The sequence below is a fragment of the Cygnus olor genome, chromosome 11 (genome assembly GCF_009769625.2).
Source record: "Cygnus olor isolate bCygOlo1 chromosome 11, bCygOlo1.pri.v2, whole genome shotgun sequence".
Taxonomy (NCBI): domain Eukaryota; kingdom Metazoa; phylum Chordata; class Aves; order Anseriformes; family Anatidae; genus Cygnus; species Cygnus olor.
The window spans coordinates 21,753,396-21,779,558 of record NC_049179.1 but is presented as its reverse complement, the minus strand read 5'-3'; the positions used below and the strand labels follow the sequence as shown (position 1 = coordinate 21,779,558).

The following is a 26,163-nucleotide window of genomic DNA, read 5'->3' as shown; positions in this document are numbered from 1 at the left end:
CTGCAGCCTCAGCCCATCGTAACTCAAGGACACAACGTGTGTAGGGAATAGCAGCCTCATCCAATCAGAAGCCGCGGATATGATCCTTGTAGGAAGATGCTAGCCTCAGCCCATCACAATACACGCTCACGATCCTTGCAGCAGCCTGGCAGCCTCAGCCAACCAACATCTGCGGACACGAAGCTTGTGGCAGCCTGGCAGGCTCAGCCAGTCAAAAAGCACAGACACCGTTCTTCAGCAGGCTCACAGCCGCAGCCGTCAGAACTGGTGGACGATTCTTGCAGCTTCTTCACAGCCTCAGACCATGGCACCTTGTGGACATGGTGCTTACAGCACCGTCACTGCATCAACCCATCAGAACGTGCGAACATGATCCTTACAGCAGCCTCACAGCCCCAGCCACTCAAAATCTGCAGACATGATTCTTCAGCAGCCTTGAAGCCTCAGCCAATCAAGACCAGTGGACGTGATCCTTGCGGCAGCCTCACAGCCTCAGCCGGCGGTGTCTTGCAGACCTGATTCTTCAGCAGTGTTGCAGGTTCAGGCAGTCACAACTCAGGGCCATGATCCGTGCATCAAATTTGACGCACCAGCCAGTCCAAGCTCACAGACACGGTGGTTGCGGCAGCCTCTGCGCCTCAACCAATCACAGCGCGTATCCTCCCACCCCTGAGGCTGCCGATAGCAGCCTCAGCCAATCAACACTCACCGATGTGATCCTTGTAGGAAGGTGTTAGAATCATGGAATCACAGAATGGTTTGGGTTGGAAAGGACCTAAAAAAATAACTAATTCCACCCCCCTGCCATGGGTAGGGCCCCCTGCCCCCAGCCCAGGCTGCCCCCAGCCCCGTCCAGTCTGGCCTTGGGCCCTGCCGGGGATGGGGCCCCCACAGCTCCTCCGGGCAGCCTGTGCCTGTGCCTCACCGCCCTCTGAGTGAAGAATTTCTTCCCTATATCTAATGTAAATCTCCTCTCTTTTAGTTTGAAGCCATTACAAGCCAGTGGCCATTGATGTAGTTTTCTCTGGTGAAAAGGGCATGGGTTGTTCCTTTCACCACCATGCCCTATGGGGCATGCATGCTGCGGTTTCGGTGCTTTGCTCTGGTGTCACCCTGGTGACAGGCACAGTGCTGGGGCAGGTCTGCACGCATGGGTGCAGGTGGCCCCCTCCTGCAGAGACTGATGTCCTTTCGCCTGGATCTTTGCCATCTTGCCCCTCTTCAAATCAGCAGTGTTAAATCCTGGTCACAAACGAGGTTTTTGTATGAAGGCTGTAGCAAAGATGGCTTCTCTGTACCCAAGGTTATTTTATTCCCCTTTTCCCACCAAGCAATGATCTTTATGTTCCCTCTTTCTTCCATCGCACAGTGCACTGAATCCTTCTCGCAGCCCTTGATGTCCCTCCAGCCGTGACCGCCGTACCATCCCTTTCTGCTAATCCCGGCCCCGTGCCCTTTGTCTCTCTCTGATTTTCTGGTGGGGAAGGCGCTCGGGCAGCTGGCACTGCCGGGGGCTGGTTCCTCCCCGTGACCCGACGGGCCGCCTTCCTTCACCGGTCTCAAAGTCGCTCAGCACGGGGGGGTCGCAGCCGGCGGCCGCCTTCCCGCGCACCTGGGTGCCGGTACGCCGCGGTAAAGGGGGGCGGGGCGATACGGGGCCCCGCCCACGACCCCCGGAGGGCGTGGCCAGCCGCACAGCCCCGCCCAGGCACCCCCGCCCCGCCCGGTCGCCGTAGCCCCGTGGCGGCGGCGCCCCCTGGCGGCGCGGACGGGAGCAGCTGCGGGGCCCGCGGCCGAACCGGGCCGTACCGGGCCGTACCGGACCGTGCCGTGCCGCGCCGCGCCAGCCGTGGGCCGGCCGCAGGGGCCCAGCTCGCGGCCAGGGGGAACGGCTGCGCTCGCAGCCCGTGCCGCGGGGGGGTCCGCGAGTTCCCGCTGAGCCCCCCCCGGGGCGGGGGCGCGGGGACCCCGGGGCTCTGCCCGCCGGGCCCGGGGCCGCCCCGCCGCCGCGTTTCCGGGGGCTTCTTACGGGGGGGGGCTGCGGCCGCCGCCGGCCCCGTTCTGCTTCCGGCGCGTCCCGGGGCAGCCGCCGGGATGATCAACGCCGTCCTGGTGTTCAACAACCACGGCAAGCCGCGGCTCGTCCGCTTCTACCAGCACCTGGTGCGGGGCCGGGGCCGGGGCCGGGGCCGGGGCGGGGGCGGCGGGCGGCGGGGCTCGGCTGGGGCTGGGGACCCGGGGCGGCGGGGGCGGGCGGGGAGCGCTGGGTGCGCAGCCCGAGGGCAGGGCCCGGGCCCGCGGGGGGTCCGGGCGGCGGCGGGGCTCCGGGCTCCGTGCTCCGGTTGCGGGCTCCGTGCCCTCCCGGCCCCGCCGGCCCCGAGCAGCGCGGGCGCTCCGCGTCTCCCCGGGCCGCCGTTCCATGGCCGCCTGCCCTCGGCTCGCCGCAGGCGGAGGAGGTCCAGCAGCAGCTCATCCGGGAGACCTTCCACCTGGTGCTCAAGCGGGATGAGCACGTCTGCAACTTCCTCGAGTGCGGCAGGTAACCGCCTGCCCCCTGGCGAGGGGGCGGCCCTGGGGGGCTCAGCCCCGGCCCCGCTCCTGCAGCCCGTCCCCGTGTCTCCGCAGCCTGTTCGGCGGCGCCGACTACAAGCTGATCTACCGGCACTACGCCACGCTGTACTTCGTGTTCTGCGTGGACTCCTCCGAGAGCGAGCTGGGCATCCTGGACCTCATCCAGGTCCGTCTGCGGGGGGGACCCCGCTGCAAGGGGGTGGCCGCCGTGAGCGCGGGTGCGGCTGCTCAGCCCCCGGGTGCCTGGGCAGAGACCCTCGCCCGGAGCAGCTGGAGGCGCTGTGATGGGCAGCGGGCGCTGCCAGCAGCGGGGACAGCGTGGGATGGTGTTCCCTGCCATGAGTCGTGCCCAGACCCTTCCTCCTGGGCTGGGTGCTGCAGGCGTGATGGGGCTGGATGCTGTGCACAAAGGCTGCGTCCCAGTGCTGTGCCCGCACTGGGTGCAGCTGTGCCAGTGCTGGGGACACCCCTGGACCCCGAGTTGGGGTGTTGGCACTGGCAGGACAGCGGTGCCCAGGTCCACAGGGAGCCCGGTGCCAGTGCAGTGACACCAGCACCGGGTGTCTGTGCCCTCGGCCTGTGCCTCTGTAGCAGCACCAGCACTCTGCTGGGCCCGGAGGGGGGTGCCTTCCCCCGTGTGCAGTCCCTGCTGGCCGGCCCGGTCTCCTCAGCCTCCCCGTGGCACTTACACGTCTGAAACATGTCTGTGCATGGAAGTGACAGAAGCTGCTCTGTGAATGCAGCCAGGTGCCACACGTGTTGGCTGACACACGGCTTAGAACTCGCCTGTGGGGAAACACCGGGGAAGTGCACCTCAATGAACGTACTATTCCTTTTTTTAAATCGTGTTCAAAACCTGCGTAGACTTCTAAAGTGACCCTTGCTAAATCCAGTAGAGGCACACGTGAGAGTGCTGGCACAGCAGGCTGCGGGTGGATGCGTGCCGTGCCCGGATCAGCTGTTGTGACTGCGCAGTTCCCAGAACTCAGCCCCTTTCAGGCACTTCCAGCTGGCTGCAGGCCTGCCCCGAGCACCGTGACCAGTCCTTGTCCCAGCTGGTGCCCGTGGCTGCAGTGGATCCAGGCACCAACACCTGGGTTCCTCCCCCAGAAAGGCCAAGTTCTGCATTTCGGTGCAGTTGTCCTTGTGTCAGGCCCTTTGAGCTTGGCGCTGGGTCAGATCCCTGCACCTGGATGTTCTGGGTGCCAAGGGCAGTACCAGGAACAGCAGAAGACAATAGCAGCTGGGTACAAAAATCTCTTCGGGGGAAGACTGCCTTTTGTTGTCCCAGCACCATCAGGCGGTGCCCATGTAAAAGGCGTTTTCCTTGTCTGGCTGCGCCCCACGCAGGTCTGCCCAGCCTGCTCTGTGCCACCCCTGTCCCCCAACTGTCCCTGGTGCTTCGGCTTTCCTGGGGCACGGCTCCCGGGGAGCCTTGGGCTGGGCAGGTGGGATTGTTAGGGGCGGGTGGGATTGCCAGGCCTTGGCCCTGGTTAGGCTGCGAAGAGCGATTTGATGCGTTCTGGTCAGGGCTGTAGCTCTTTGTGGGTCCTCCCCTGCGCTGACCTTCCCTTTCCTCCCCCCTCAGGTGTTTGTGGAGACGCTGGACAAGTGCTTTGAGAACGTCTGCGAGCTGGACCTCATCTTCCACATGGACAAGGTGGGTTCCTGGCTTCTGCCTGCTCCACCAGCGCGTTCCTTGCCGGCCCCTCGCTGCTCTGCAGCCCTGCCCGCTGCAGTGCCCGCGGCCCCGAGTGCAGGGCCTGGCTCCAGGCCTGGGGGGCCGTGCAGGGGCTGCCGCGAGCTCGGGGCTGCTGTGCCCAGAGTGAAACTCTGCTGGGGCCGCGTGCTCTGCTGCAGCGTGCCAGGGCTTTGTGCCTGAGGGCTGCTCCTGGGGGCTGCCCCTGGGCAGCAGGCTCCGTGCTGCGGCTTTGCTCCTCACCTTCCACAGGGACCGGGGCTGGCGGAGCTGCGCGCGGCTCTGGCTGTGTGCGGGCGTTTCACCTTGTCTGCTGTGCTGCAGGACGCCATTTGGAGCCTCGTTAATGTTTCGGGGGAGTTGCAGGAAAAAAAAAGGAGAAACAATGGAAGTATTTGGAATACAAAGTGTTTGGTAAACTTTCATTTGAGCCACAACCTCTAATGTTTCCTCTTTAGCTGGACAGAGCCTCTGGGCGGAAATATCTTCTCTTTGATCGTCTCCTAGATGGAGCTGCAGATAGCAGGGTCTGTCCTTAGGGAAAGGAGGGTTAGTTGACGTGTGCCGGACTTGTGCTGCTGTTGATAAGGCTGTTCCTGCTTTCTTGAAGACAAAACATGCCAACAAAAAAAAAGGAGTGAAAAATCGATAAGGCTGTAAAATGTTCCCTTCCTGTTGGTGATTCTAACTTAGGAACTTTCTGGCAGAGAAACAGAACTAGCAAATGTTCTTAGGTGACCTAGAGCAGCTGAATGTTCTAGCAACTGGTTAAGTAAGACTTTGACTTTATTATTTGACTGGCTGTAAACTTTTAGAGATGTTACAAGGTTGATTATTTTGTCAGCAAAAGTGCTCTTATCAAAGCAAACAAAAGAAGAAGGAGAGTAAGGAAGATTGTAAGAGGAATTCAGGGAAGAAGTGATGACAGCCAGTGAAATCTGAGGCCACGTCTTGGGTAGGGTGCACTTTCATTGACTTGTTTTGTGGCATGGCTGAGACCTGGCAGCTTTACACTGAATCAGCAACCTGCAGGCAGAAGTTGCACTGTTGCTCATGCGCTTAGCCAGCAGTAGCACGAACTGTCCTTCCTCCGAACCCTTTTGCCAAGCTGAGAGTTCAAACGAGAGAAAAGTCAGGGAGGGTTTCTGATAGGGACAGTCCTGGGCTCAACTTTCCCCAGGCTCGCGTGTTTGGCTTGTTTATATCCGGTGCTGTGCTCCCTTTGTTTCCCAGCCTTGACTTTGGTCCTTGGCCGCTATCGGCCTGCCCTCCTGTTTGGCCCTGCTGTCTTTCTGTTTGGCATTTGTTTGTTTCTTGGAGGTCGGGCACCCGCTGTCCAAGTGCTTGGTGGCGGTGCAGCGCTGGGACGTGGGGCCCACGGCCGTGCCCGCTGCTCTCCCCGCTGCGCCTCGCACGCCCGGGCAGGGCTGCGTGCGGCCGGGTTCCCCCCGCTGCCGGGGCTTTGCCCTAGCAGGGGCTGCGCAGGACCGGCCGGGCACCGCGCTGCACAAATCCAGCACAAATTTTGTGACTCCCTGACTAGAAGGGGTGAGGAGTTAGGCTGACACCAACTGGAAAATGCTGGTTTGCTGAGCGGAGACTTTGGCTGAGAACGTGCTGAATGCAGTGGGTTCTAGCTGGGATTGGGGTGCAGATGCCCCGGGGCAGCAGCGCGGGGTCCGGGCCGTTGGAGCTGTGTTCATGGCCCCCGGCCCTGCACAAGGGGAGGCTGCAGGCACAGAAGTCGTGGGGAGGCCCCGAGGAGGCTGCGGGGTGGGGTGGCCTTGCTGCCCAGCCCCTGCGCTTCGTGCATCAGAGGAGAACGTGAGCTGCGCCCAGCAGCTGCGAGCTCCCGGGGGGGGACGTGGTTTGTTCAGGAAGCCCTGTGTTCAGTTTGGAAAACAAAAGGTTGTTGGGATTTCTGTCCTACTGGTTTTGTTCCAATTTGGACTAAAGCCAGATCTTGAAGGAACAACATTTCCTGCATCCCAGATGCTCTCGGGTTGCGGGGAGCTGCCAGCGCCGTGCGGGTTGGTGTGTGCAGGGGGTGGGCACAAACCAGGACGGTGCTGAGGGGGGTGCACAAAGGTGGCTGGGTGCCGGGGTGTCCCGGGCAGGCTGGGCTGTGCCGGGCCCTCGCCGTGGTGCTCCTGGTGCTGTCGGATCCAACAGAGCCGACAGAGGGGCCATGGGGGCACCGGGCCCGTGGCTCGCACAATGCTGGATTTTCCCCTCCTCGGGGAAGGGTTCTCAGTACTGTTTTGTTTTTCAGTGTATTGCTCTGGCAGTGTTTGTCGCACAATATTCACAAGTGCAATCAGCCCTCGTACAGCCATAAAACAATGTAATAACTTAACCATCTTCCAGGAATACCATATTTTGCGAAAGTAACTAGAGAGCCATAAACTCGTTATCTGTGCTGGATGGTGCTGGAAGCTGCTGACTTAGCAGGGAAGCTGGTGCTGTGCGGGTTGGTATAACCGAAGGTGTGTTGCAGCAGCACAGCATGTCCCAGCCCACCTGCGGCTCTTTTTTCTTCTTTTTATCGGATTGCAAACCAAGATGGGCCCTGTCCAGGGCCGTGTTTGTGGGGCATTGCTGGCATCCTGGGGCTGGCGGGAGGCAGCAGCTCACAGCTCGGGGACTGCTCCATCTTGTCCTTGGGCCTGGGTGACCCAGGGGAAGGAAGGGTACTCTCTTAACAGTTTTGTGCCTTGTGTGTGTGTGCCACAGCCCCATCTTTTCTAAGAGAAAGCAATGAAGCTGGGCTCTGCCTCTGGCCTGGCTTTCTGTGTAGAAGGACCTGGTCCTGGGAAGAAGCGGTGTGCTTGGAGGCTGTGGAGAGGCCCTGGGCGTCTGTCAGTGGATGACGCTGCCCCTTTGTGAGGACGGGGCTGCCCTCTTGCCCTCGGAGCTCTGTGTACGGGGCTGTCAGGCCCGTGCTTTCTGGCTGAGAGGAGGAAGGAGCTGGGTTTGCCTCAGGTCGATGTCATCCTCAGCGTGGCTTCCACGCCAGCCTGCCCCTGTGCCCCTCTGGCACAGTCATGGGCTGGGTTCGCAGCCTGCTCTTGTGTTCCAGGTTCACTACATCCTGCAGGAGGTGGTGATAGGCGGCATGGTCCTGGAGACCAATATGAACGAGATCGTGGCGCAGGTAGAGGCCCAGAGCAAGCTGGAGAAGGCGGAGGTGAGTGGCGATGCCGCAGCTCTCTGGTGGGGCCTGCGGCAGGGACAGCCCGGGGCTTTGGGGGCATGGGGAGATGTGCTCAGGTGTCGGCGTGGGGTGGCAGGAGGGCAAAACATGTGCCTGTGCAAGGGGCTGGTGTCCTCCAGGCTGCGATGTGGGTGGGCGGCGTGCGGGGGCTGCCTCTGTGGGGCGAGAGGAGCTGGCGCGAGTGGGGTGCCCCCAGTGAACCCAGCCTCTGCCTGTGCACGTCCCCTGGGAGAGGGCTCGGGCACCGCTTCCCGAGCTGTGCTCCGTGTTTGGGAGCGCAGGGAGCAGCCCGAGCACGGCTATCACCGCTCCCGTCAAGGTTAATAACGTGAGGCAGTGAAAAGTTTATGGCCCCTGTTTGCACTGTCATTGTGAAGATGCGACCGTGATGTGATAGCAGGAAGTGAAAAGCCGCGCGGTCCCTGCCTCTGCAGATAGCGTGCTGTCAGCGGCGTCCAAGCCTCGGGGGGGGGGCTGCAGCTTGGGTGTGAGCCCGTCCCGGCAGGCTCGGGGCAGGGCTGCAGGTGTTGGGCTGCGTGTGCTGCGTGCGCCGTGCTGCAGGCGTTGGGCTGCGTGTGCTGGGCTGGGTGTGCTGCGCTGCTGGGGCAGCGGGGCTGAGCGGTCACCGCTCCCCTCTCTCCAGCAGGGAGGCCTCTCGGCCGCTCCGTCCCGTGCCGTCTCGGCCGTGAAGAACATCAACCTGCCAGAGATCCCTCGCAACATCAACATCGGAGACATCAACATCAAAGTGCCCAGCCTGTCCCAGTTCATGTGAGAGGCCCGAGGCGAGGAGGGACCACGGCCTGGGCTCACTCTGGCAGGGGGGAGCCGGTGTCTGCTGGGCTCCCCGGGGCTGGCAGAGCGCAGAGAGCAGCGTTGGGGCCCAACAAGAGCAGGGCGGTGTCTGTCACCCTGGGCACCGAGCTGAGCCGTGCCCTTTGGTCACCCAACAAGGGTGGCTCTTCTTCCGTGTCCCCCCTCCACGGTGGATGTGCAGCCTCTCCTCTCTCTGTGCTGGGCAGAGCCGAGTCCTGCCGCTCCGAGCGCTTCTTGGGATCGTTCCTTGCCAAAACACCCCCGTAGCTGATGGCTCCAGGAGGAGCCGTAGGTTGTCCTGCTTCTCTGCCCTCCCTGGGCTGGATGGCTCTGTGCCGTGCCTGGTGGCTCCATGCCCACTCTGGGCCAGCTCAGTGGGATCAGGCCCCAAGTGGCCTGGTCGGGGCAGCACGGAGGCACCCGCTGGGCAGGGGCAGGGGCACGGTGTCGGGAGGGGAGGGCACTGGGGAGCTGCACGCTGCCTCCGGGGCCTCTGTCGAACGCTGTGGGGGGCCGGGTGGAACCTGTCCGCATGCCCCTGCCGCGCCCAGGACACGTGCACGCCTGCGCTGAGGGCATGTCCTTCCTCCTAATAAACCACTGTGAGAACCCGTGTCTGGTGGGTGCTGCTGGCCTGGCTGGACAGGGATGCGGGGCCGGGGGCTCCGTGCAGCTCTGCCCGGGGGGCTCCTGGCTGGCAGAGGCTGCTGGCGGGGTGATGGGGGCCTGGGGTGCTGCCCGCTGGAGTGCTGCGTCCCTGCAGCAGGCGGGGGTGTGGGATGGCCGCGCTGTGGGGCCGGGACAGCGGCGTCCCCTGCTCGGGGCCTTGGGCAGCTGGGCCCCCAGCCCGTGCCCTGCCCGCTGCCCTCCTGCCGGCCTCCCTGCCTTCTGTGCCGCGGAGCATCCCCATCCCCGCAGCTGTGGCTGGGTGCTGGCGAGGAAGGGAAGGTGGCAGCCACATCTCTGCTCGGCGGTACCCCATGCCCCCGGCTCCCCCCCTGGCCCCCCAGCCACCAACATCCGGGCTGGTGCGGGGGCCCCTTCCTGTCCTGTTTCCCTCCTGCCCGCCCTGGGCCAGCTGCGCTCCTGTGGGCTCTGCCTCCACTTCCCCTGGCAGGGAAACGGTGACTCTGCTTGGAAGGAATTTTCCTGCTGTCTCCCCTCTCTGTGACTTAACCCTTCCCCAGCTGGCCAACGTATGCCCCAGCAGCTCGTGAGGTCACCGAGCTGGGCAGCCGTTTCTTCATTGCTGCCAGCCCTCCTCCTCCTCCTCCTCCTCCTCCCAGCAGCTGCTGGAGCCACGAGCGGTGCGGCGGGACGTGTCGGGGTGGGATGTGTCGGGGTGGGACGTGTCGTGGGCTGGGACAGGGCAGCGAGGGGCTCAGCGTGGTGCCGCCGTGCCCCAGGCAGCCCGGGTACGGGAGGAAAGGGGGCGATGGGCAGGCAGCCCCGGCTGCACTGGGCCGTGCCCATGCTCCAGCCCGGTGCTGTGGTGGTCAGCAGCGCGTGCCTGGCCACACGTGACGATGAGACGTTCGGGCACCTCCGGTAACAGCTCCGTCCCCGCCACCCTTTCCTGTATCCCACCAGAGCTTCAGCCCCGTGGGTCTGCACGACGCCGAGGGCCGTGGAGGGTGCTGCGGCTGGGTGAGTCCGGCTGCTCCCTTGTCCCTCCTGCGTGCAGGGCTGGGCAGGTAGAACGGGGTGGGCCAAGCCCCCGGACCCCACCCAGGAGGGCTGCAGCCCTGAGCCCAGCAGCGTGGGGACAGCCCCGGCTGGGATGGGGCAGGGGTGGCGCTGCGAGAGGAGAGACCTCGCTCCCGCTGCCTGGGGCAGGGCTGCTGCACAGTGCGAGGCGAGAGCCGGGACTGGCCCCCAGCCCCTTGGCCCTGGGAGGCTGCTGGGGGCTGGCCCGTCCCCGGCCAGGCTTTGGCACTGACGAGTTCCTGGGTTTCCTGAGCTCAGCCGGGGCTTGTTTGTGGGAGCACGTCCCCCTGCTCTGGCCTCCCTCCCTGGCAGCGTGATGGGGGGCAGCAGGATGGAGCCTGGCACATGCCCAGCCCTTCCGCAGGCACCTGCACACCCTCAACAGGAGTGTTTAACCTCTCCCTGCCACGGACGGGGTGAGACTTCTCCCCCCATCCTGCAGGGACGATGTTCCCGGGGTGCCCAGGTGCACTGCATGCCGAGGGGTGCACAGCCAGGCTGTCGCTGCTGGCAGGTGGTGGCTTGTCCCCTGGTGGCTTGTCCCCTTCCTTGTTACCCCCAGGGACGAGTGCTCTGGCAAAGGCTGGTGTGAGGGAGGGGACACTCGGCAGGGTGCTGGGGGCTGGGCAGGCAGAGGCGTTTTGCCCCTGGCAGCGGGGCACTGGGGTGCCCAGGCTGTGCGCCGCTGGCGGGCAGCCTCCTCCAAGCAGTGCCTTTCTGATGGGGCAGTGGTGGCCGAGGTGGGGCCTGCAGCTCGGTGGCATCCCCGTCTGCCCTGGGGGGCCTCACTCTGCCCAGGCCCGGCAGCACCTTCCCCAGACAGCGGTGCCTCGCCCCGTCCCTGTGCCGGTGCTGTGCCGGACAGCCCTGGTGCCCCGGCTGGGCTCTGTGCCGCAGCCCCCCTGCACCATGCCGTGGCCCCCCAGCCCTCCGGGTAGGGGCAGCCAGCAGCCCAGGGGTTAAGGTGCCGAGGAATGGTTCAGGTTACTTCCCTTGGAGCATGAGGAGGAAACTTTCCTTCCTACTGGCGCCTGAACTAGCGGAGCAGAGAGCCGAGCGCTGGGCGCCTCGATGGCAACAGGGCAGGCGGGAGCCCCGGCGCCTGCTGCACCCCACGGCTGAGCGCAGGAAGGTGGGTGCTGGGCAGACCCCGCAGCCACTGCTCCTGGGGCTGGGGGCCTGCCTGGGGCATCTGTGGGCTGTGCTGGGGGACAAGGGGCTGTGCACACGCAGGGGCCACAGCGGGACCGTGGCGTGTGGGACGGGGTCTGGTGGCGTGCTCGGGGCTGTGGCGCTCATGTGCGTGGGGGCTGCGGAGCACATATGTGATGGAGGGGCTCCGGGGGTGTGAGGGGTTATGGAGTGAGCGTGCGGCTCAGGAGAGCTACGGGGAGCAGGGAGCTGCGTGTGCACCGTGGGGCTGGAGGTGGTGGGCAGGGAGCACACGACACCGGTGCCCGCCGGTGGGACTCAGGGCGCGGGACGAGGGCGTGCGCTGTCTGCGGGGACCCCTGTGGAGGTGGGGGCTCTGCGGGGAGGCTGGGGGCTGCGAGCCTGCATGCGCTGGGGTGGGGGAGATGGAGCAGGGGGTGGTGTGGGGCGGTGCAGGTGGCCATGCCGGGCTGGGAGCGGTGTGTTGGGGGGGCTGCTGTCAGTGGGTGAGAAGTACGTGGGGTTGGGCACTGGGGTCTGCATGGGGGAGCCGGCTCTGCAAGGGCACAGAACAGCGGTGGGCGTGTGGGACTCCCCCGGTCTCCAGGGTGCCATCCCAGCCATGGCTTGGGGTATGTTGTTTCCCAAACCCAGTTCCCAAAGCAAGGTCAGGGGCCTGGCTGTGCTACAGGGAGTGGAGGCTGCCCAGACTGCGGGGCCAGTGGAGCTGTGCAGGGGATGCCCGGGGACGCTGCAGCCTCCCAGGGCTGCTCTGCCAGCTGCAGCGATGCTGGGTGCATCTGGGTGCTGATGGGGCCAGGGCGCAGTTCCCCAAGGACACCTCTCACCCTCTTCCCCGGTCTGCTCCTTGCCCCGTTGTGCCTGCTGCCAGCAGAACCAGCCCAGGTCAACACCGCTGGAGGAATCAGATCCTGGGAAGTTTCTGTTCCCAGCATGGGAAGCACAGCGTTTCCACTCCCCACCCCACCCCACATGGGGACTTTACTCCTCTGCTTTCTGCTGTGCCCACAGAAGCCTCTGGCAAAAGGCAGTGAGTGGGGCACAGCCTGGGGGTCTGGGGCTGCTCTCCCCTGTGAGGGCAGAGCCCGGGGGACAGTGCGCAGGAGAAGTGTGTGCCCCTGCCCCATGCACCAGCACGTCCAGCCCTGGTGCCTTTGCTTGGCTCCCAGCCGGGGCCCCTGCTGGGGAGTGCAGGGGAGGCTGAGCCCCCAGGACCCCCAGCTGTGTGCTGTGTTGGGACCCCCAGCTTGCAGAGCACGCAGGATGCTGGGCGCCCTGCAGCCGGCCGCAGTGGGCACGTGCCAACCTCTGCTGGGTTCATGGTGCTGGAGTTTGAACTCCCAGTGCACACCAGTTAATGCAAACCTGGACTTTGAGAGGACTGTAGGCAGGGTGGGTTCCTCCTGAGCACGGCCCCGGGCTTCCAGCCCCGCACCACTGCGGACCCCCGGTCTGCAGCACTGCACCCTCCTGCTTCTCCCTGTCGGTGTGGGGAGCCCCAGCTGGCTGTGCCCGTGCCGGGGGGCCAATGCCGGCTCCCACCCTTCTGTGCTTGCAGACCCTGCCACTTGAGGGTGAACGGTGCGATGCTGAGCAAGAGCCTGGGCTTGGTACTGGGGCTGCCTGCCTTCCCTGTGGCAAGGCGGGGACGTGGCCACCGGCTGTGACCCAGCTCTGTCCTCCTTTCGCAGGGCCAGGCCAGTGCCCGGGAGGGACGCCAGGAGCCCTGGCCTGCAGCTGTGCCCCCTCCCGTGCTGCCCATCCCTGCTGATGCAATCCTGAGCTCCCGGTTTCGCCCCAGCTGCAGCAGCACTTGGGATTAGCGCTCCTGTAGGGCTGGGAGGTGGGCGGGCGGAAAGCTCATCCCAGGGGCTTGTCACCACCCCGAGCCTCATGTTTGTTTAATCCTTCACCCATTAACTTGGACTAATAAACCCCGGGGGAGTGAGAGGCTAAAAGCCGTGCCAGCTGGGCAGAGCTTCCTCTGTGAGCACAGCTCCTGCAGCCCCGCCATGGCGGCCGGGTTCCTCATCATCAAGGCCGTGGGCATCGTGCTGGCCCTGGGGGCTGTGGCCACCATCATCGCGCTGTCGGTGGTGTATGCCCAGGAGAAGAACAGGACGTCAGGCTCTGGCAGTAACACCACCACCACCACCACCACCACTGCCACCACCACCACCACTACCACTGCCACCATCACCTCCTTGGCTCCTAACACCACTGCTGCCCCCGACAACCCCTGGAACCGGTGGCGGCTGCCAACAACGCTGAAGCCTGAGCTCTACGAGGTGACCCTGCAGCCCTTCCTGAAGCCCGATAACAACAACATGTACATCTTCAAGGGCAACAGCAGCGTGACCTTTCTCTGCGAGGAAGCCACTGACCTCATCATCATCCACAGCAACAAGCTGAACTACACCCTGCAGGGGAATTTCCACACCTCGCTGCAGGCGGTGAACGGCCCTAATGCACCCGCCATCACCCAGACCTGGCTGGAGACCACCACCCAGTACCTGGTGGTGCAGTTGGCCGCCCCACTGCAGAAGGACCAGAGCTACAGGCTCTTCAGCATCTTCACGGGGGAGCTGGCTGACGACCTGGCGGGCTTCTACCGCAGCGAATACGTGGAAGGAAATGTCACCAAGTAGGTGGGGGGCATGGCAGGGAGGTGGCTGTGGGTGCTGGGGAGCCCATGCCTTCATGCACCGTGGGCGCAGGGTGCTTCTGCACGCCACCCTGAGCGGGCAGGGTGTGGGGTGAGCGGACGGACCCCATCTCCCTGCAGGGTGCAGAGGGGCCAGAGACCCCAGGCGCTGGGGTGCTGACAGGGTTTTCTCGCAGGGTTGTGGCCACCACACAGATGCAGGCACCCGATGCGCGGAAAGCCTTCCCCTGCTTTGATGAGCCGGCCATGAAAGCCAACTTCACAATCACGCTGATCCACCCCTCCGACCACAAGGCGATTTCCAACATGCCCACCGAGAGTGAGTGGGGCAGGGGGAGCCTGGTGCCGGGGCGGGCAGGCGGGCGGGCTGACATGCGTCCCTCTGCTCCTCGCAGGCACCCAGCAGGTGCAGATAGAAGGCGAGAGCTGGAACGTCACTAAATTCTTGACCACTCCTAAAATGTCCACCTACCTGCTGGCCTTCATCGTCAGCCAGTTTGACTATGTGCACAATGACTCGGGGAACGTGCTGGTAAGCTGGGCACGGACACCCTGCACCCAGGGCAGAGCCCAGGCAGCGCCTGAGCCCGGCACCATCTCTCCTCTCAGATCCGCATCTGGGGCCGCCCTGAAGCCATTAAGGAGAACCAGGGTGCCTACGCGCTCCAGGTGACTGGGCCTATCCTCAGCTTCTTCGAGCAGCACTACAACACGGCGTACCCGCTGCCCAAGTCCGGTGGGTGCTGGGGCAGCCGGGGCACTGGGACCAGGCTGGTGGGGCTGCAGCACCGTGCGGGCGGCCGGGTCCTGCTGCTGGCTGCGGGGCAGGTGGCTGGTGCTGCTGGAGCAGTGCGCTGACAGCGCCTCTCCATCCCCCAGACCAGGTCGGCCTCCCTGACTTCAACGCGGGTGCGATGGAGAACTGGGGGCTGGTGACCTACCGGGAGAACTCATTGCTCTTTGACAACACCTCCTCCTCCATTGGCAACAAGGAGCGGGTGGTGACCGTCATCGCCCATGAACTGGCTCACCAGGTACCCGCCGGTCCCCCTGTCCTCCCCCACTGCTGGCGGTGCCCGGCCAACACAGTGCTCTGCTCCCTGGCAGTGGTTTGGGAACCTGGTGACGCTGCGGTGGTGGAACGACCTGTGGCTGAACGAGGGCTTTGCTTCCTACGTGGAATACCTGGGTGCCGACTCAGCGGAGCCCACCTGGAACATTGTGAGTGCTGGGGCCAGTGGGCACGGGCATGGGACATGGGGCGTGGGGCTCAGGCACGGGCACCTCTTGCTGCCCAGCGCCCCAGGGGCTGCCCTGCTGCAAGAGGGCTACTGGGGCTGAGCAGGGCTGATGTGGGTGCTGGCGCTGACCCCTGCAGAAAGACCTGATGGTGCTGAATGAAGTCTACACGGTGATGGCGACCGACGCCCTGACCACATCCCACCCGCTCTCCTTCCGCGAGGATGAGATCAACACCCCGGCCCAGATCAGCGAGGTCTTCGACAGCATCGCCTACAGCAAGGTGGGTGCTCAGCACACGTGCGAGCCCTGGGTGCAGGGGGCTGGGGGCGTGGGGACTCGGGGCAGTGTCTGCGAGGAGGCACAGGGCTGCGTGCCCGGCTCTCACGCACTGTGTCTGCAGGGAGCGTCGGTGCTGCGGATGCTCTCCGACTTCCTCACCGAGGACGTGTTCAAGGAGGGGCTGCAGGTGAGGATCTGCCGGTGCCGGCTGGACACCGGGCCCCTGTGCGGGGTGGGCGGCTTGGCAGGCAGCCTCACGGAGGCTGGTGCCTCCCTGGGCGCCTCCACCCGGGATCTGCCCCTGCCCACAAGTCTCTTCTGGTGCTCTCCCGCAGTCCTACCTCCACACCTACTCCTATGGAAACACCATCTACACAGACCTGTGGGAGCACTTGCAACAGGTATGAGGGAGGTGGGCTGCTCTCAGCTGCTGCCTCAAACTCCCCCAGCCCCTTCCCTGCCGGGGCTGGGCAGGATGGGGTGCTGGGCACGCAGCTGCCGTGCCCTCAGTGAGGGAAGCAGCACCTGCTGAGCCCCATGCCACCAGCCCCTGTGTGGGGCCAGACCCCGTGGCACCAGGGACCCACAGCCAACTTTTCCCCGCAGGCTGTCGATAAGAACAACGTCTCGTTGCCCGGCAATATCAGCACCATCATGGACCGCTGGACTCTGCAGATGGGCTTCCCTGTGGTGACCGTCAACACGCTCAGTGGCAGCATCCAGCAGAGCCACTTCCTTCTGGACCCCGCCTCCAAGGTGGAGAGACCCTCCGAGTTCAAGTGAGCGGGGCTGCGGCAATAGTGCTGGGGGGCACAGAAGGACCGGGGGGTGCAGAGGGTGAGAAATTTCCCGCTGTCTTCCTGTTCCCTGGCACAGCTACACCTGGATTGTCCCCATCACCTGGATGACATCCAAAACGAGCGGCAGCAGGTACTGGCTGGTAGACGTCTCAGGTACGGTGCTGGGGGGGTCTGGCTGTGGGGATCTTGCTGCCACCTCCCCTGCCCTGGTGGGTTTCGGGGCCTCCCCAGGTCACAGGGGAGAGCAGACCTCCCTCCTCTCCCCCTCCAGACACCAACTCCAGCTTCAAGGTGGACAGCCCCGACTGGCTCCTGCTGAACCTCAACGTCAGCGGCTATTTCCGCGTCAACTACAACCAGGAGAACTGGGACCAGCTCCTCCAGCAGCTCTCCAGAGACCACCTGGTACATGGCACTGGCTGGGCCACGGGCGGGGGGTGGGCGCCCACTCCACGCACCCTGTGCCAGGGCTACCCGGCAACACCGGCTCTGTTCTCCCCTAGGTCATCCCTGTGATCAACCGGGCGCAGGTCATCGACGATGCTTTTAACCTGGCCAGGTGAGCGGCGCGGCAGGGCAGGGATGAGAGGCATGGGCGGCGGGGCCGCGTGGCGCAGGGCTGGGGATCTTCACGCTGCCCTGTCCCTGCTGCAGGGCCAAGTACATCGGCGTGACGCTGGCCTTGAACACCACGCAGTTCCTGAGGCAGGAGACGGCGTACATGCCGTGGCAGGCGGCGCTCAGCAACCTGAAGTACTTCCAGCTGATGTTCGACCGCAGCGAGGTGTTCGGGGTGATGAAGGTGAGCTGTGCCGCCCGCCGGGGGGGCGCAGGGCAGACCCCGCGCTGCGGGACGGGGACTGAGGGCTGGGTCTGCACCCGGGGCTGGGGTGCGGGATGCTGCTGGTGCTGCCCCGCACTGACCTCCCGCCTGCCCTGCAGAAATACATCCAGAAGCAGGTGAAGCCCCTCTTCGAATACTACAAGAACATCACTGTCAACTGGACCAAGAACCCCGATGGCTTGATGGACCAGTGAGTGTCACACGGCTCCGCTGCCTGGCCGGGCCCCTGGGATCTCCCCAGGCGCACCAGGGCGCTCACCCCCAGCGTGTGCAGGGAGGAGGCGCAGGGTCCTGCCCGTGGCCTGTCGCTGGCCGGTTGGTGTCTGGCTTCCACGTGCCCGTCCCCAGCCCCATGGGTTCCTCTCCTTCCAGGTACAATGAGATCAATGCCATCAGCACAGCCTGCTCCTACGGCATCCCTGAGTGCCAGGAGCTGGCCACCAGTCTCTTCAAACAGTGGCAGAATAACTCCGCCATCAACCCGTGAGTCCCTGGGGTGCCCCCACGGCCGGGCTGGGCATGGCGAGGGCTCCCCGTCTGAGACGGCTCTTTCCCCTGCAGCATCACCGCGAACCTGCGCTCCGCCATCTACTGCAGCGCGGTGGCCACGGGCGGTCAGGAGGCCTGGGACTTCATGTGGGACAGGTTCCGCGAGGCCACCATCGTGTCCGAGGCCGACAAGATCCGCACGGCTCTCGCCTGCAGCACTGAGACCTGGATCCTCCAGCGGTGGGTGCAGGGGCCAGGGCGAGGGCCAGGGCTCTGCTCGCACAGCCCCTCACCCGGTGGCTCCCCCCCCCAGGTACCTGCAGTACACCATCGACCCCACCAAGATCCGCAAGCAGGATGCCACCTCCACCATCAACAGCATCGCCAGCAACGTGGTGGGGCAGCCCCTGGCCTGGGACTTCATCCGCAGCAACTGGAAGCTTCTTTTTGGCCAGTGAGCACCACATGGGGGCCAGGGGGGGCAGAGGAGCTGGGAGCATCGGTGGGCTGCCTGTGCCCCCAGGGGTGGGGGCTCTGTCCCTTCCCCCTGCTTGTGCAGCCCGCAGCCCCCGGCTGAGCCGTCCCTCTCTGCTCTCCCAGGTACGGGGGTGGCTCCTTCTCCTTCTCCAATCTGATCCTATCCGTGACCCAGCGGTTCTCCACGGAGTTTGAGCTGCAGCAGGTGAGGCTGGGCCCTGGCAGGGTCTGTGGGCTTGGGCGGCTGGCACCCAGGCTCCCCGCGGCTGGGTCCATCTCCATCCTGCCGCACCTTGCAGCCCGCCCGTTGCCAGCAGCCCCAGGGAGGGGACGGCTGCCCCTGCCCCTTGTGTGGCTGGGGGTCCGGGTAGCTGCTGCCCTGCCCTGAGCTGCCTGGCCCCATCGGGGGGGAGAGCACTCGCCGCGGGGGTCCCTGCCCCAGTTCCAGCCCCTCTGTCCCCCTGCAGCTGGAGCAGTTCAAGGCAGACAACCAGGACGTCGGCTTCGGGTCGGGTACTCGCGCCCTGGAGCAGGCGCTGGAGAGGACAAGGACCAACATCAACTGGGTGAATGAGAACAAAGAGTCTGTGCTGGCCTGGTTCACGGAAAACTCCAGATAACCGCACCTGGCCCCGCACACCTTCCTGCCATGGGACAGGCGTGGGGGCTCGGCACGGCGCTCCTGCACCCGCTGCTCTCGGCGGCCACACTGGACACTCGCCCACTCCGGCCCCCTCCTGCGGCCACCCCAAAGCGCTTCTGCCCACGCCCCTGGGGCCAGCCCATCTGCGTCCTCTGCTGCTCATGATGGGAATGGGCCCCAGCAGTGCCCAGCACCTGAATGATGGGCAGGGATGGGTGAGGGCGGGCGCTTGTGCCAAGCCTTAGCTCTTGTAAATAAAGGGATGCACAGGAGCTTTGGCAGAGGCTGTGGCAGCGGGGCGTGGAGGGCACGGGCTGGCCCAGGGGGCTGAGGGGGGGTGAGGCAGGAAACGTCCGGGACCCTGCAGAGCGTGAGGGAGTGGGGGGGCAGAGCCCCTGGGCATTAGGAGCCCGGTGCTAAGTGGCTCTGGGGGCTTTGCGACGCCAGCGCCCGGCCCCTCCGTCTGACGGCTGTGTGTGAGCTCTCCTGCTGCGCTCCCAGGGGGAGCAGCACAGACACAGCAGCCTGCGAGCCTCAGCCCCGAACCCTCCCTTGGGTCTTAGGCACAGAGAAGAGATGGGACGTGGTGGGCAGGGGGGCACTGCCCTCTCAGGGGGCAGCGGTGCTGGGGGAGGCGGTGGGCTGGGGAAGCCCTGGGTGGGGGGCCCCTCCGTCACCCCAGGGCATCTCTGGGGTGGGCTGGGACTGGGCATGAGTGTGTGTGGGGAGGGCGATGGCTGAGCTTTGCCCCTCCACAGCCCACCCTGGGGTGCCCCAAGCTCCTTCCCATGCTGGGGCACAGCACGTGGGATCCCCACAGTAACGAGGCAGGGCACCGTGGTGCACAGCAGCTTTAATGAGGAGCAGCGGCTTTAATGAGGAGCCCTTCCCAAGCACCCCACGGTGCTCCGTGGCACCGCTGCGCCATGTCCCCTCCGTGCTTCCTCGCCAGCCATTGGCACCGGATCAGCTCCACCACCCCCAGCACCGTGCTGGGGCGCAGCCAGTCAGGATGGGGGCTCCAGGAGTGTCGGAGGAGAGGAGCAAGTCTGGGGCTGGGCTGCCGAGCTGTGCAGAAAGAGCTGTCAGGGGAGCTGCGTGCGACACCACTGTGCCCCATGCCCATGCCCTGTGCCATGCGTCCCGGGCTGCCTCTCCAGTGGGCTCTACTTCTTTCTGCCCCCCACCCCCTAAATCAGTCACCCCATGCAGTCTCCCCAGTCATGGCACACGTACCATTGCTGGTGCACCTCTGCCTGCACTCTGCAGGAGCATCGTCCCGTCCCGTCCCGTCCCATCCCATCCCACCCCACCCCACCCCACCCCACCCCACCCCACCCCATCCTGAGCTCTGCTGCCAGCCTGCTGGCCCTGTGTGGCGTGGTGCGGGAGCAGGGCTGTGCTGGTGCTCAGCCTGCGGGTGGGGAGGGAGTCATACGTACCTGGGAGCCATGTGGGGGGGGGCCAGGGCCCCCCGTGGCCGTCGATCCTGCCCTGGGAGGCTGGGCAGGGGCTGAGGGTTCCAAGCAGCAGGAGGGGACTGTCCCGGTGCCTGTGGCTGCTGCACAGCTCCAGGGTGGCTCCAGCGGGGTCACTGCTCCGAGGCTGCACAGCGGTGATGACCAGGAGCCTGAGACTGAGCCAGGGGTCCCATGCAGCTGAAGGGGGGTCTCCAACGCCGGACCATAGGAGGGTGACCCCCAGGCCCCCATCCCCATGTCGGGAACCTCCTGCAGTGCCAGGGGGGTCTCCATCACAGGGGGTGACCCCCAGACCCCCGTGCCGGGGGGCGAAGTGTCCTGCGGGGCCGGTGCCGGGGGGGGCGGCCGAGGGCGCGGGGGCTGGCAGCAGCCCAGGCCCTGGGGGCAGAGGGGGCAGTGCCGGGGGGCCGCCCCCCGCCGCCGGGCCAGCGCCTCCTCGCTGAGCCCCAGCAGGGCCGAGAGGTGGGCGATGTAGCGGATGGCGAGGCGCAGGGTCTCGATCTTGGTGAGGCTCTGCCCGGCGGGCGCCAGCGCGGGCGGCAGGTAGTGCCGCAGCCGGTGCAGCGCCTGCGCCAGCCGCCTCATCCGCAGCTTCTCCCGCTCGCTGGCGCTCTGCCGTGGGCCCCCGGGACCCCCGGCACCCTTCCTGCCCACGCGGCCCCCCCATCGCCCCAGTTCGGCCCCACTGCACGGTCTCTGGCCCCGCAGGGGGCACGGGGACGCGCTGGGGGGCTCCTCAGACAGGGTTGGGGAGGCGGCAGTGGCAAGGCCGCCGAGGCGGTGCCGGAGCAGGGCACGTCCCGCCGGGGGCTGCAGGCCATGGGGCAGGAGTGGGGCCGGGGACCCGGCCATGGCTGGGGTCCTCTCTGTCGCCCGCGTCTGGGGGCACCCCGGCAGCCCTGGCTTTATGTGGGTCCGGGGTGCGAAGTGACACCTTTGTGGCCACCCGGAGGTGTCAAAACCTACAGAGTGCAGGCTGGGGCCGGACCAGGAGCCTGGGAAAGCCAGACCCATTTGTGGAGGTGTCAGTTCTGACTCCTCTGGCCCTTAATTGGCACTGCCCGGTGCTGGGAAGTGTGCAGGGACCAATTCACACGGTCGTGAGAGATGCTAACGTGCCGACCAGCCCTGCCAGCGCCCGCACCGCCCCGTGTGTCAGCTCTGCCCGGCCAGCTGTGCTGCGAGGGGCAGCGGGGACTTGAACTTCTACCGCAGGACACCCCCGGCGTCCCCACGCTGCCCCTGCCCCTCTGCACAGCTCCCAGCTCTGAGGTCTGCATGTTCTGGGTGCGCTTCCAGCCCCGAATGACTGCTGTGAGGGGCAGGAGGACGCAGGGGTGCTCAGCTAGGTGGGTGCCCAGCCAGGTTGGTGTGTCTGGCAGTCCCGTGTGCCCCCTTCCTGGTGGAGGCTCCTGGCCCCCAGCCCTGGCCAAGCTCCATCCCCGTGCCCTCACCACGGCTGCCCCGCTGCGCTCCATCAGCACGGGCTGGGGGGGTGACCCCAGCTCCCCCAGGGAGGGGCCGTGGGCGCTGGCCCGTGGGGGGGCTCTGACCCCACACCCAGCGCTGCTGTGGCACAGCCGCGCTTCAGCACTTGTCTAAACACGGAGGGAAGTGGGAAGTGACTGCCCAGCAGGGCCGCAGAACTCATTACCCAGGAGCTCATCAGCTAATGAGAAACAGGAGGGGGTCTGGGAATGGGAGGGGAGCGGGGAGCAGGGAGCAGGGCGAGAGGCGCGCAGAGGGACGCGCAGGGAAGGGGCCGTGCCCCAGGCTGTGCCCATGGGTGCAGAGCCCTCCACTGAGCACCTCTGTGCTCCTTGGGACGGAGCCCCCGGCTCCCCCAAATGCCACAGACCCCACCGCAGCCCCAGCCCTGCGGACGGGCTCTGGGCGGCGCTGGGTGGCTGAGCATGGAGAGGTGCCGTGCGTCTGGGTCGGCTGTGCCCCGGCACGCTTGGACCTTGGATGGGGCAGCAAAAGGGCGTTTCCTTCAGCGAGGGCAGAGGGGTTAATGACAATTAACTCCTCCGCAATTATCTTCTATGCCTGCGGTGTCTGCAGGGAGATAACTGCGCTTTTAATGCCGGCGCTGCCAAGCTGGGGTGGCACGGGCGATGGGAGGTGGTCACCTGGAGGGGGCTCGGGGTGCAGCAGGTGCCGGGGTGCCCTGCAGCGAGGTGCCCCTGCGGTGCTGGGCTGCCGGGGGTGCCCCGGGGTGCACGTGGCTCCGAGCGGCACCGGGGCTGGGCACGAGGCGAGCTTGGTGCAGCGGGGCTGGAGGCGGCGGAGCGCCTGTCCTGGCAGTGCTGGCACCGCCGAGCGCCTGGGCATGGTGTGACCCGCACGGCATGGCTTTTATAGGATGGAGATGCCCCTGCCCAGACCCTGCAGCTGCCGTGGGGCTGAGCCACGGGCCTGGCCCTGGCCATCGTGGTGAGGAGTGGGGAAATGCGGGGGCCAGCGGTGACCATTAAGCAGGACTTCTGTCATTGCCTCCATGCCACTGCTTTTCCAAGGAAAATTTCATAACTTTCATGTGACCGTTGGGAACCAGGAGCCTGTTGGTGACGGCGCTGCCTCACCCGGCCCCATCGCCAGCACTGCCCTGGGGAGGGGTCAGCCCCGTGCCCCGTGCCCCGCTGCTGGCTCCATGCCCCGTGCCCGGCACTGTGCCCCCTGCCTGGTGTTGCAGAGGGACCTTGCACCCGCGGTGTCTGGGGGCTGTGCACACGGCTGTACCCCGTGCTGTGCATCCCAGTGCACGGGCAGGCTGTGCAGCCTGTGCTGCGGGGGCAGTGTGGCGGGGGGCTTGCAGCCCACGTTGGGATGCAGCTCTCCCCCCGTCTTCCCCGGGCTCTCTCCCTGATCTGTTTTCCTTCCCGCGGCAGTGCTGGGTTTCCCTGGAAACCTTTACACCCGCAGGGAGCGACCCCTGCACAGGGCCTGGGAACGCGGCGGGGGGCCCCCTCCCAGCCCCCGGAGCCCCCGCCAGTGGCCGGGATGGGGCTGCATGTGCCGGGAAGGGCCAGGGACCCGTGGGGCTGTGCTCACTGCTGCTACCCCTGGGTGCCGCTCCTGGCAGGTGGGGAGCAGCACCTGGAGATTGGGGTCTGGGACTGAGCTCAGAGCTGCTGCAGAGTCTGGGGGAGCAGGGAGGGGTGCGGGGGGCAGCACAGGGGCCCCGCGCTGTCAGTCACAGCACCAGGGACTGCCGGGCACCAGGCCCTGGCAGGAGCTGAGCGGCTCTGTAGGCGTCAGGGCTCATTAGTGTGAGCATGTGAAATGCCATTAGCCAGGGCTGCGGGGGACCTGGCCAAAGCCCACTGCCGTGGCTGGCCATGGGGGGGGAGCAGGGCCCTGGCCCCCAGCCTGGCCGGTCACAGGGGAGCAGGGTGCAGGTGGGACGGTGCCTGGGGGTGCTGTGCTGCGCACCATGCTGCCCACCCAGGGACATGCTGGGGACATGGGTATGGGCTGGCCCTGGTGTGACTGCAGCCTGCACCCCCCTGCAGACCCCCCTGCAGACCCCCCTGTGCACATTCTGCTGCTGCCAGCACCACTGCTGACCCTGCTGCTGGGTCCGTGCGGGTCCCAAGCTCACAAGGACTCCTCCAGCCGGTGCCGGTGCTGGTGCCGGTGCTGGGGTGAGGGATGTCAGGGGGGTGGGCGGCACAGAGCAGCCTCACACCGCTGGGGTAAAATTCGTCACCCGTGTGTTCAAAGGCTGGCTGCGCTTGTCCCCCCCCCCGGCCTTTGAAGTGCTGCCGACGCCGGCCATGGAGGTGCCACTTCACACCTCCGGCTCGGCATAAAGCCGAGGCACCGGGGGCCGCCGGCACACGGCCCCGCAGCCATGGCCCGCCCGGCAGCCCCTGGCCTCCTGGTGCCCACCACGGCCTCGCTGCAGCACTGGGGCCGCTCCTCAGCCCCGGAGCCCGAGGGCTACAGCAGCAGCTCGCCCGCACCCTCGCCCGACTCCTGCGGCCTCTCGCCTCCTGCCGCCGCCCGGGGACCTCGCCGCGGCCCCGCTGCCACCCGCCCGCGGGGCGGCCCCGTGGGCAGGAGGGGTGCCGGGGGTCCCGGGGGCCCACGGCAGAGCGCCAGCGAGCGGGAGAAGCTGCGGATGAGGCGGCTGGCGCAGGCGCTGCACCGGCTGCGGCACTACCTGCCGCCCGCGCTGGCGCCCGCCGGGCAGAGCCTCACCAAGATCGAGACCCTGCGCCTCGCCATCCGCTACATCGCCCACCTCTCGGCCCTGCTGGGGCTCAGCGAGGAGGCGCTGGCCCGGCGGCGGGGGGCGGCCCCCCGGCACTGCCCCCTCTGCCCCCAGGGCCTGGGCTGCTGCCAGCCCCCGCGCCCTCGGCCGCCCCCCCCGGCACCGGCCCCGCAGGACGCTTCGCCCCCCGGCACGGGGGTCTGGGGGTCACCCCCTGTGATGGAGACCCCCCTGGCACTGCAGGAGGTTCCCGACATGGGGATGGGGGCCTGGGGGTCACCCTCCTATGGTCCGGCGTTGGAGACTCCCCTGGCGCTGCACGGGGTTCCTGACATGGGGACGGGGGCCTGGCCGTCACCCCCCTACAGCCCCCCTGTGGGGACCCCACCGGAGCTGCACGGGGCTCTTGTCTCCGGCGTGTCCTCCTGGCTGTCCCTTCCTCACTGCGCAGGGGCAGGGACCCTGCCGGACCCCCCCAGCGACCCCATCCTGGATGCAGGACTGATGCTGCCGGAGGTCGCGGATGCAGGGACGGTCACCCAGGTACGTGCACGGTTGCGGGGCTGGGGTAAGCCTGGATGGCCCCTGGCAGGGGGCTGGCACGGGACAGGGCACAGCCTCTCTGGTGGGCTTGGAGCACCCCTGAGGCAGTGTGGGACTGGTGTTGGGGTCGCAGCAGCGTGGTCTGGGATTGGGAATGGAGACCTCGTCCCCTTTCCCTTGCAGTGGGTGCACGTGGGGTGCTCGGTACCTTCCCCTGTTCCTGTCCTCCCCAGTGCCACCCTCCTTTGTGTCTGTCGGAGTCCCACCAGCTGCCAGAGACCTGAGGCCAGGCTCCTGCAGGTCCCTGAGCGGGTGCCCTCCTGGCAGGTGGGCTCTGCCAGCCCCTATCCCTGCTGCCCCGACATCCCAGCCCTGACCTGCAGCCCTGCCCTGGCTGGTCACCATCTCACCCACACTCTCTCCCCCGCAGGACCTCTCCGCAGATCTCCTCTCTCTCCTGGAGGCTCTGCTGCCGCCGCAGCCCCAGGACTGACCGGGGCAAACCCAAGCTCCTCGGAGCCGGAGCCACGCAGCGCCCGGACGCCTGTGACTTGGAGGGCGCAGGGGACGCGTGTCCCCCCTTGGACAGCTGGGAGGTGGGGAGGACGAGGTGCCTCATGAGCCTGGATCCATGCTGGCTGTGCCAGGCTGGCTGTGACTGTACATAAATAAACCCTTTTGCCCACCCTGTGTGTCGCCATGAGGCCGTTCCTGCAGCAGCTGCTGGGCGAGGGATGGGGCGCGATGTGCCTGGGCCACTGTGCTGAGTTTGGGGCCAGGAGAGAAGGGCTGAGGTAGTGAAACTGCTGCTCCACGCAGGGGCAAGCCTCGGGGCATGAGCAGGACCTCTGAGCACCGCCATGGGGCCGGGGAACCACGACACGCAGCTGCGGGCAGCATCTGGGAAAGCAATTGCTGGGAGGCATCAGGAGAGACACCTCCTGCTGCACGCGTGGTGGCACCAGCACCCCCGGATCCGGCCCTGGGGCTCAGTGAGGGCTGAGCATCACTCACCCCCTGCACCTGGAGCTTGTGGGGCCCCCACACCGCAGGGTTAGATGTGGGTGCCCGGGGGCAGGAGCAAGGAAAGGGCTGGGGTGCTGCAGGGTGGGGGCTGCGCGCCGTCGGGCAGGCGACCCCACGGGTGGGGGGACCCCACGGCCATGGGTGGGTGCAGGGGGGTCCGGGTGGGTGCAGGGGGCTCGGCCCCCTCCCAGCCCTGGCGGGACGCGGGCTCAGGGGTGTCTGGAGCAGGCGTTGGGGCCCTGCCCGGGACTGGCAGGCGGATGCTAACGCGCTCC

At 66.3% G+C, this 26,163-nt stretch overlaps 4 protein-coding genes across 6 annotated transcripts; 3 read left to right on the top strand and 1 right to left on the bottom strand.

The window, feature by feature from the left end:
• Nucleotides 1–1,952: 1,952 nt before the first annotated feature.
• Nucleotides 1,953–26,145, top strand: LOC121076102 (AP-3 complex subunit sigma-2). 3 transcript variants are annotated; one of them, XR_005823330.1, is made up of 7 exons: nt 1,953–2,163; nt 2,448–2,539; nt 2,626–2,737; nt 4,160–4,231; nt 7,350–7,457; nt 8,128–8,336; nt 26,127–26,145. XR_005823330.1 is itself a non-coding variant. In XM_040570153.1 (6 exons), exons 1-6 carry the CDS (start codon nt 2,095–2,097, stop codon nt 8,257–8,259), a joined length of 585 nt encoding a protein of 194 aa, XP_040426087.1. In that variant the 5' UTR covers nt 1,955–2,094; the 3' UTR covers nt 8,260–8,915. The 3 variants fall into 3 exon arrangements, 2 of the variants coding, with proteins under 2 accessions (XP_040426087.1, XP_040426089.1); XM_040570153.1 differs by lacking the exon at nt 26,127–26,145 and having other exon boundaries at nt 1,955–2,163; nt 8,128–8,915; XM_040570155.1 differs by lacking the exon at nt 26,127–26,145 and having other exon boundaries at nt 1,963–2,163; nt 8,131–8,915.
• On the top strand, nt 13,193–18,891 carry LOC121076100 (alanyl aminopeptidase, membrane). The gene is made up of 20 exons (XM_040570151.1): nt 13,193–13,824; nt 14,022–14,164; nt 14,241–14,377; nt 14,455–14,581; nt 14,725–14,879; nt 14,953–15,066; nt 15,224–15,367; nt 15,488–15,553; nt 15,702–15,767; nt 15,973–16,145; nt 16,243–16,319; nt 16,438–16,571; nt 16,670–16,725; nt 16,821–16,968; nt 17,109–17,200; nt 17,383–17,493; nt 17,572–17,739; nt 17,813–17,953; nt 18,100–18,181; nt 18,444–18,891. Exons 1-20 carry the CDS (start codon nt 13,193–13,195, stop codon nt 18,594–18,596), a joined length of 2,919 nt encoding a protein of 972 aa, XP_040426085.1. The 3' UTR covers nt 18,597–18,891.
• On the bottom strand, nt 20,029–20,952 carry LOC121076209 (mesoderm posterior protein 1-like). Its single transcript, XM_040570339.1, has one exon. It carries the CDS (start codon nt 20,950–20,952, stop codon nt 20,029–20,031), a length of 924 nt encoding a protein of 307 aa, XP_040426273.1.
• On the top strand, nt 23,957–25,445 carry LOC121076101 (mesoderm posterior protein 1-like). Its single transcript, XM_040570152.1, has 2 exons — nt 23,957–24,862; nt 25,293–25,445. The coding sequence occupies exons 1-2, from the start codon at nt 23,957–23,959 to the stop codon at nt 25,353–25,355; spliced, it is 969 nt and encodes a 322-aa protein (XP_040426086.1). The 3' UTR covers nt 25,356–25,445.
• Nucleotides 26,146–26,163: the final 18 nt, after the last annotated feature.

Coding starts and splice junctions, on each gene's coding strand:
- LOC121076102 (XM_040570153.1), top strand. CDS start 2,095: ATGATCAACGCCGTCCTGGTGTTCAACAACCACGGCAAGCCGCGGCTC. Junction 2,738..4,159: donor GCATCCTGGACCTCATCCAG/GTCCGTCTGCGG, acceptor CTCCCCCCTCAG/GTGTTTGTGGAGACGCTGGA. Junction 4,232..7,349: donor TCATCTTCCACATGGACAAG/GTGGGTTCCTGG, acceptor CTTGTGTTCCAG/GTTCACTACATCCTGCAGGA.
- LOC121076100 (XM_040570151.1), top strand. CDS start 13,193: ATGGCGGCCGGGTTCCTCATCATCAAGGCCGTGGGCATCGTGCTGGCC. Junction 16,320..16,437: donor CTGGCTGGTAGACGTCTCAG/GTACGGTGCTGG, acceptor CTCCCCCTCCAG/ACACCAACTCCAGCTTCAAG. Junction 17,201..17,382: donor CCCGATGGCTTGATGGACCA/GTGAGTGTCACA, acceptor CTCTCCTTCCAG/GTACAATGAGATCAATGCCA.
- LOC121076209 (XM_040570339.1), bottom strand. CDS start 20,952: ATGGCCGGGTCCCCGGCCCCACTCCTGCCCCATGGCCTGCAGCCCCCG.
- LOC121076101 (XM_040570152.1), top strand. CDS start 23,957: ATGGCCCGCCCGGCAGCCCCTGGCCTCCTGGTGCCCACCACGGCCTCG. Junction 24,863..25,292: donor ATGCAGGGACGGTCACCCAG/GTACGTGCACGG, acceptor TCTCCCCCGCAG/GACCTCTCCGCAGATCTCCT.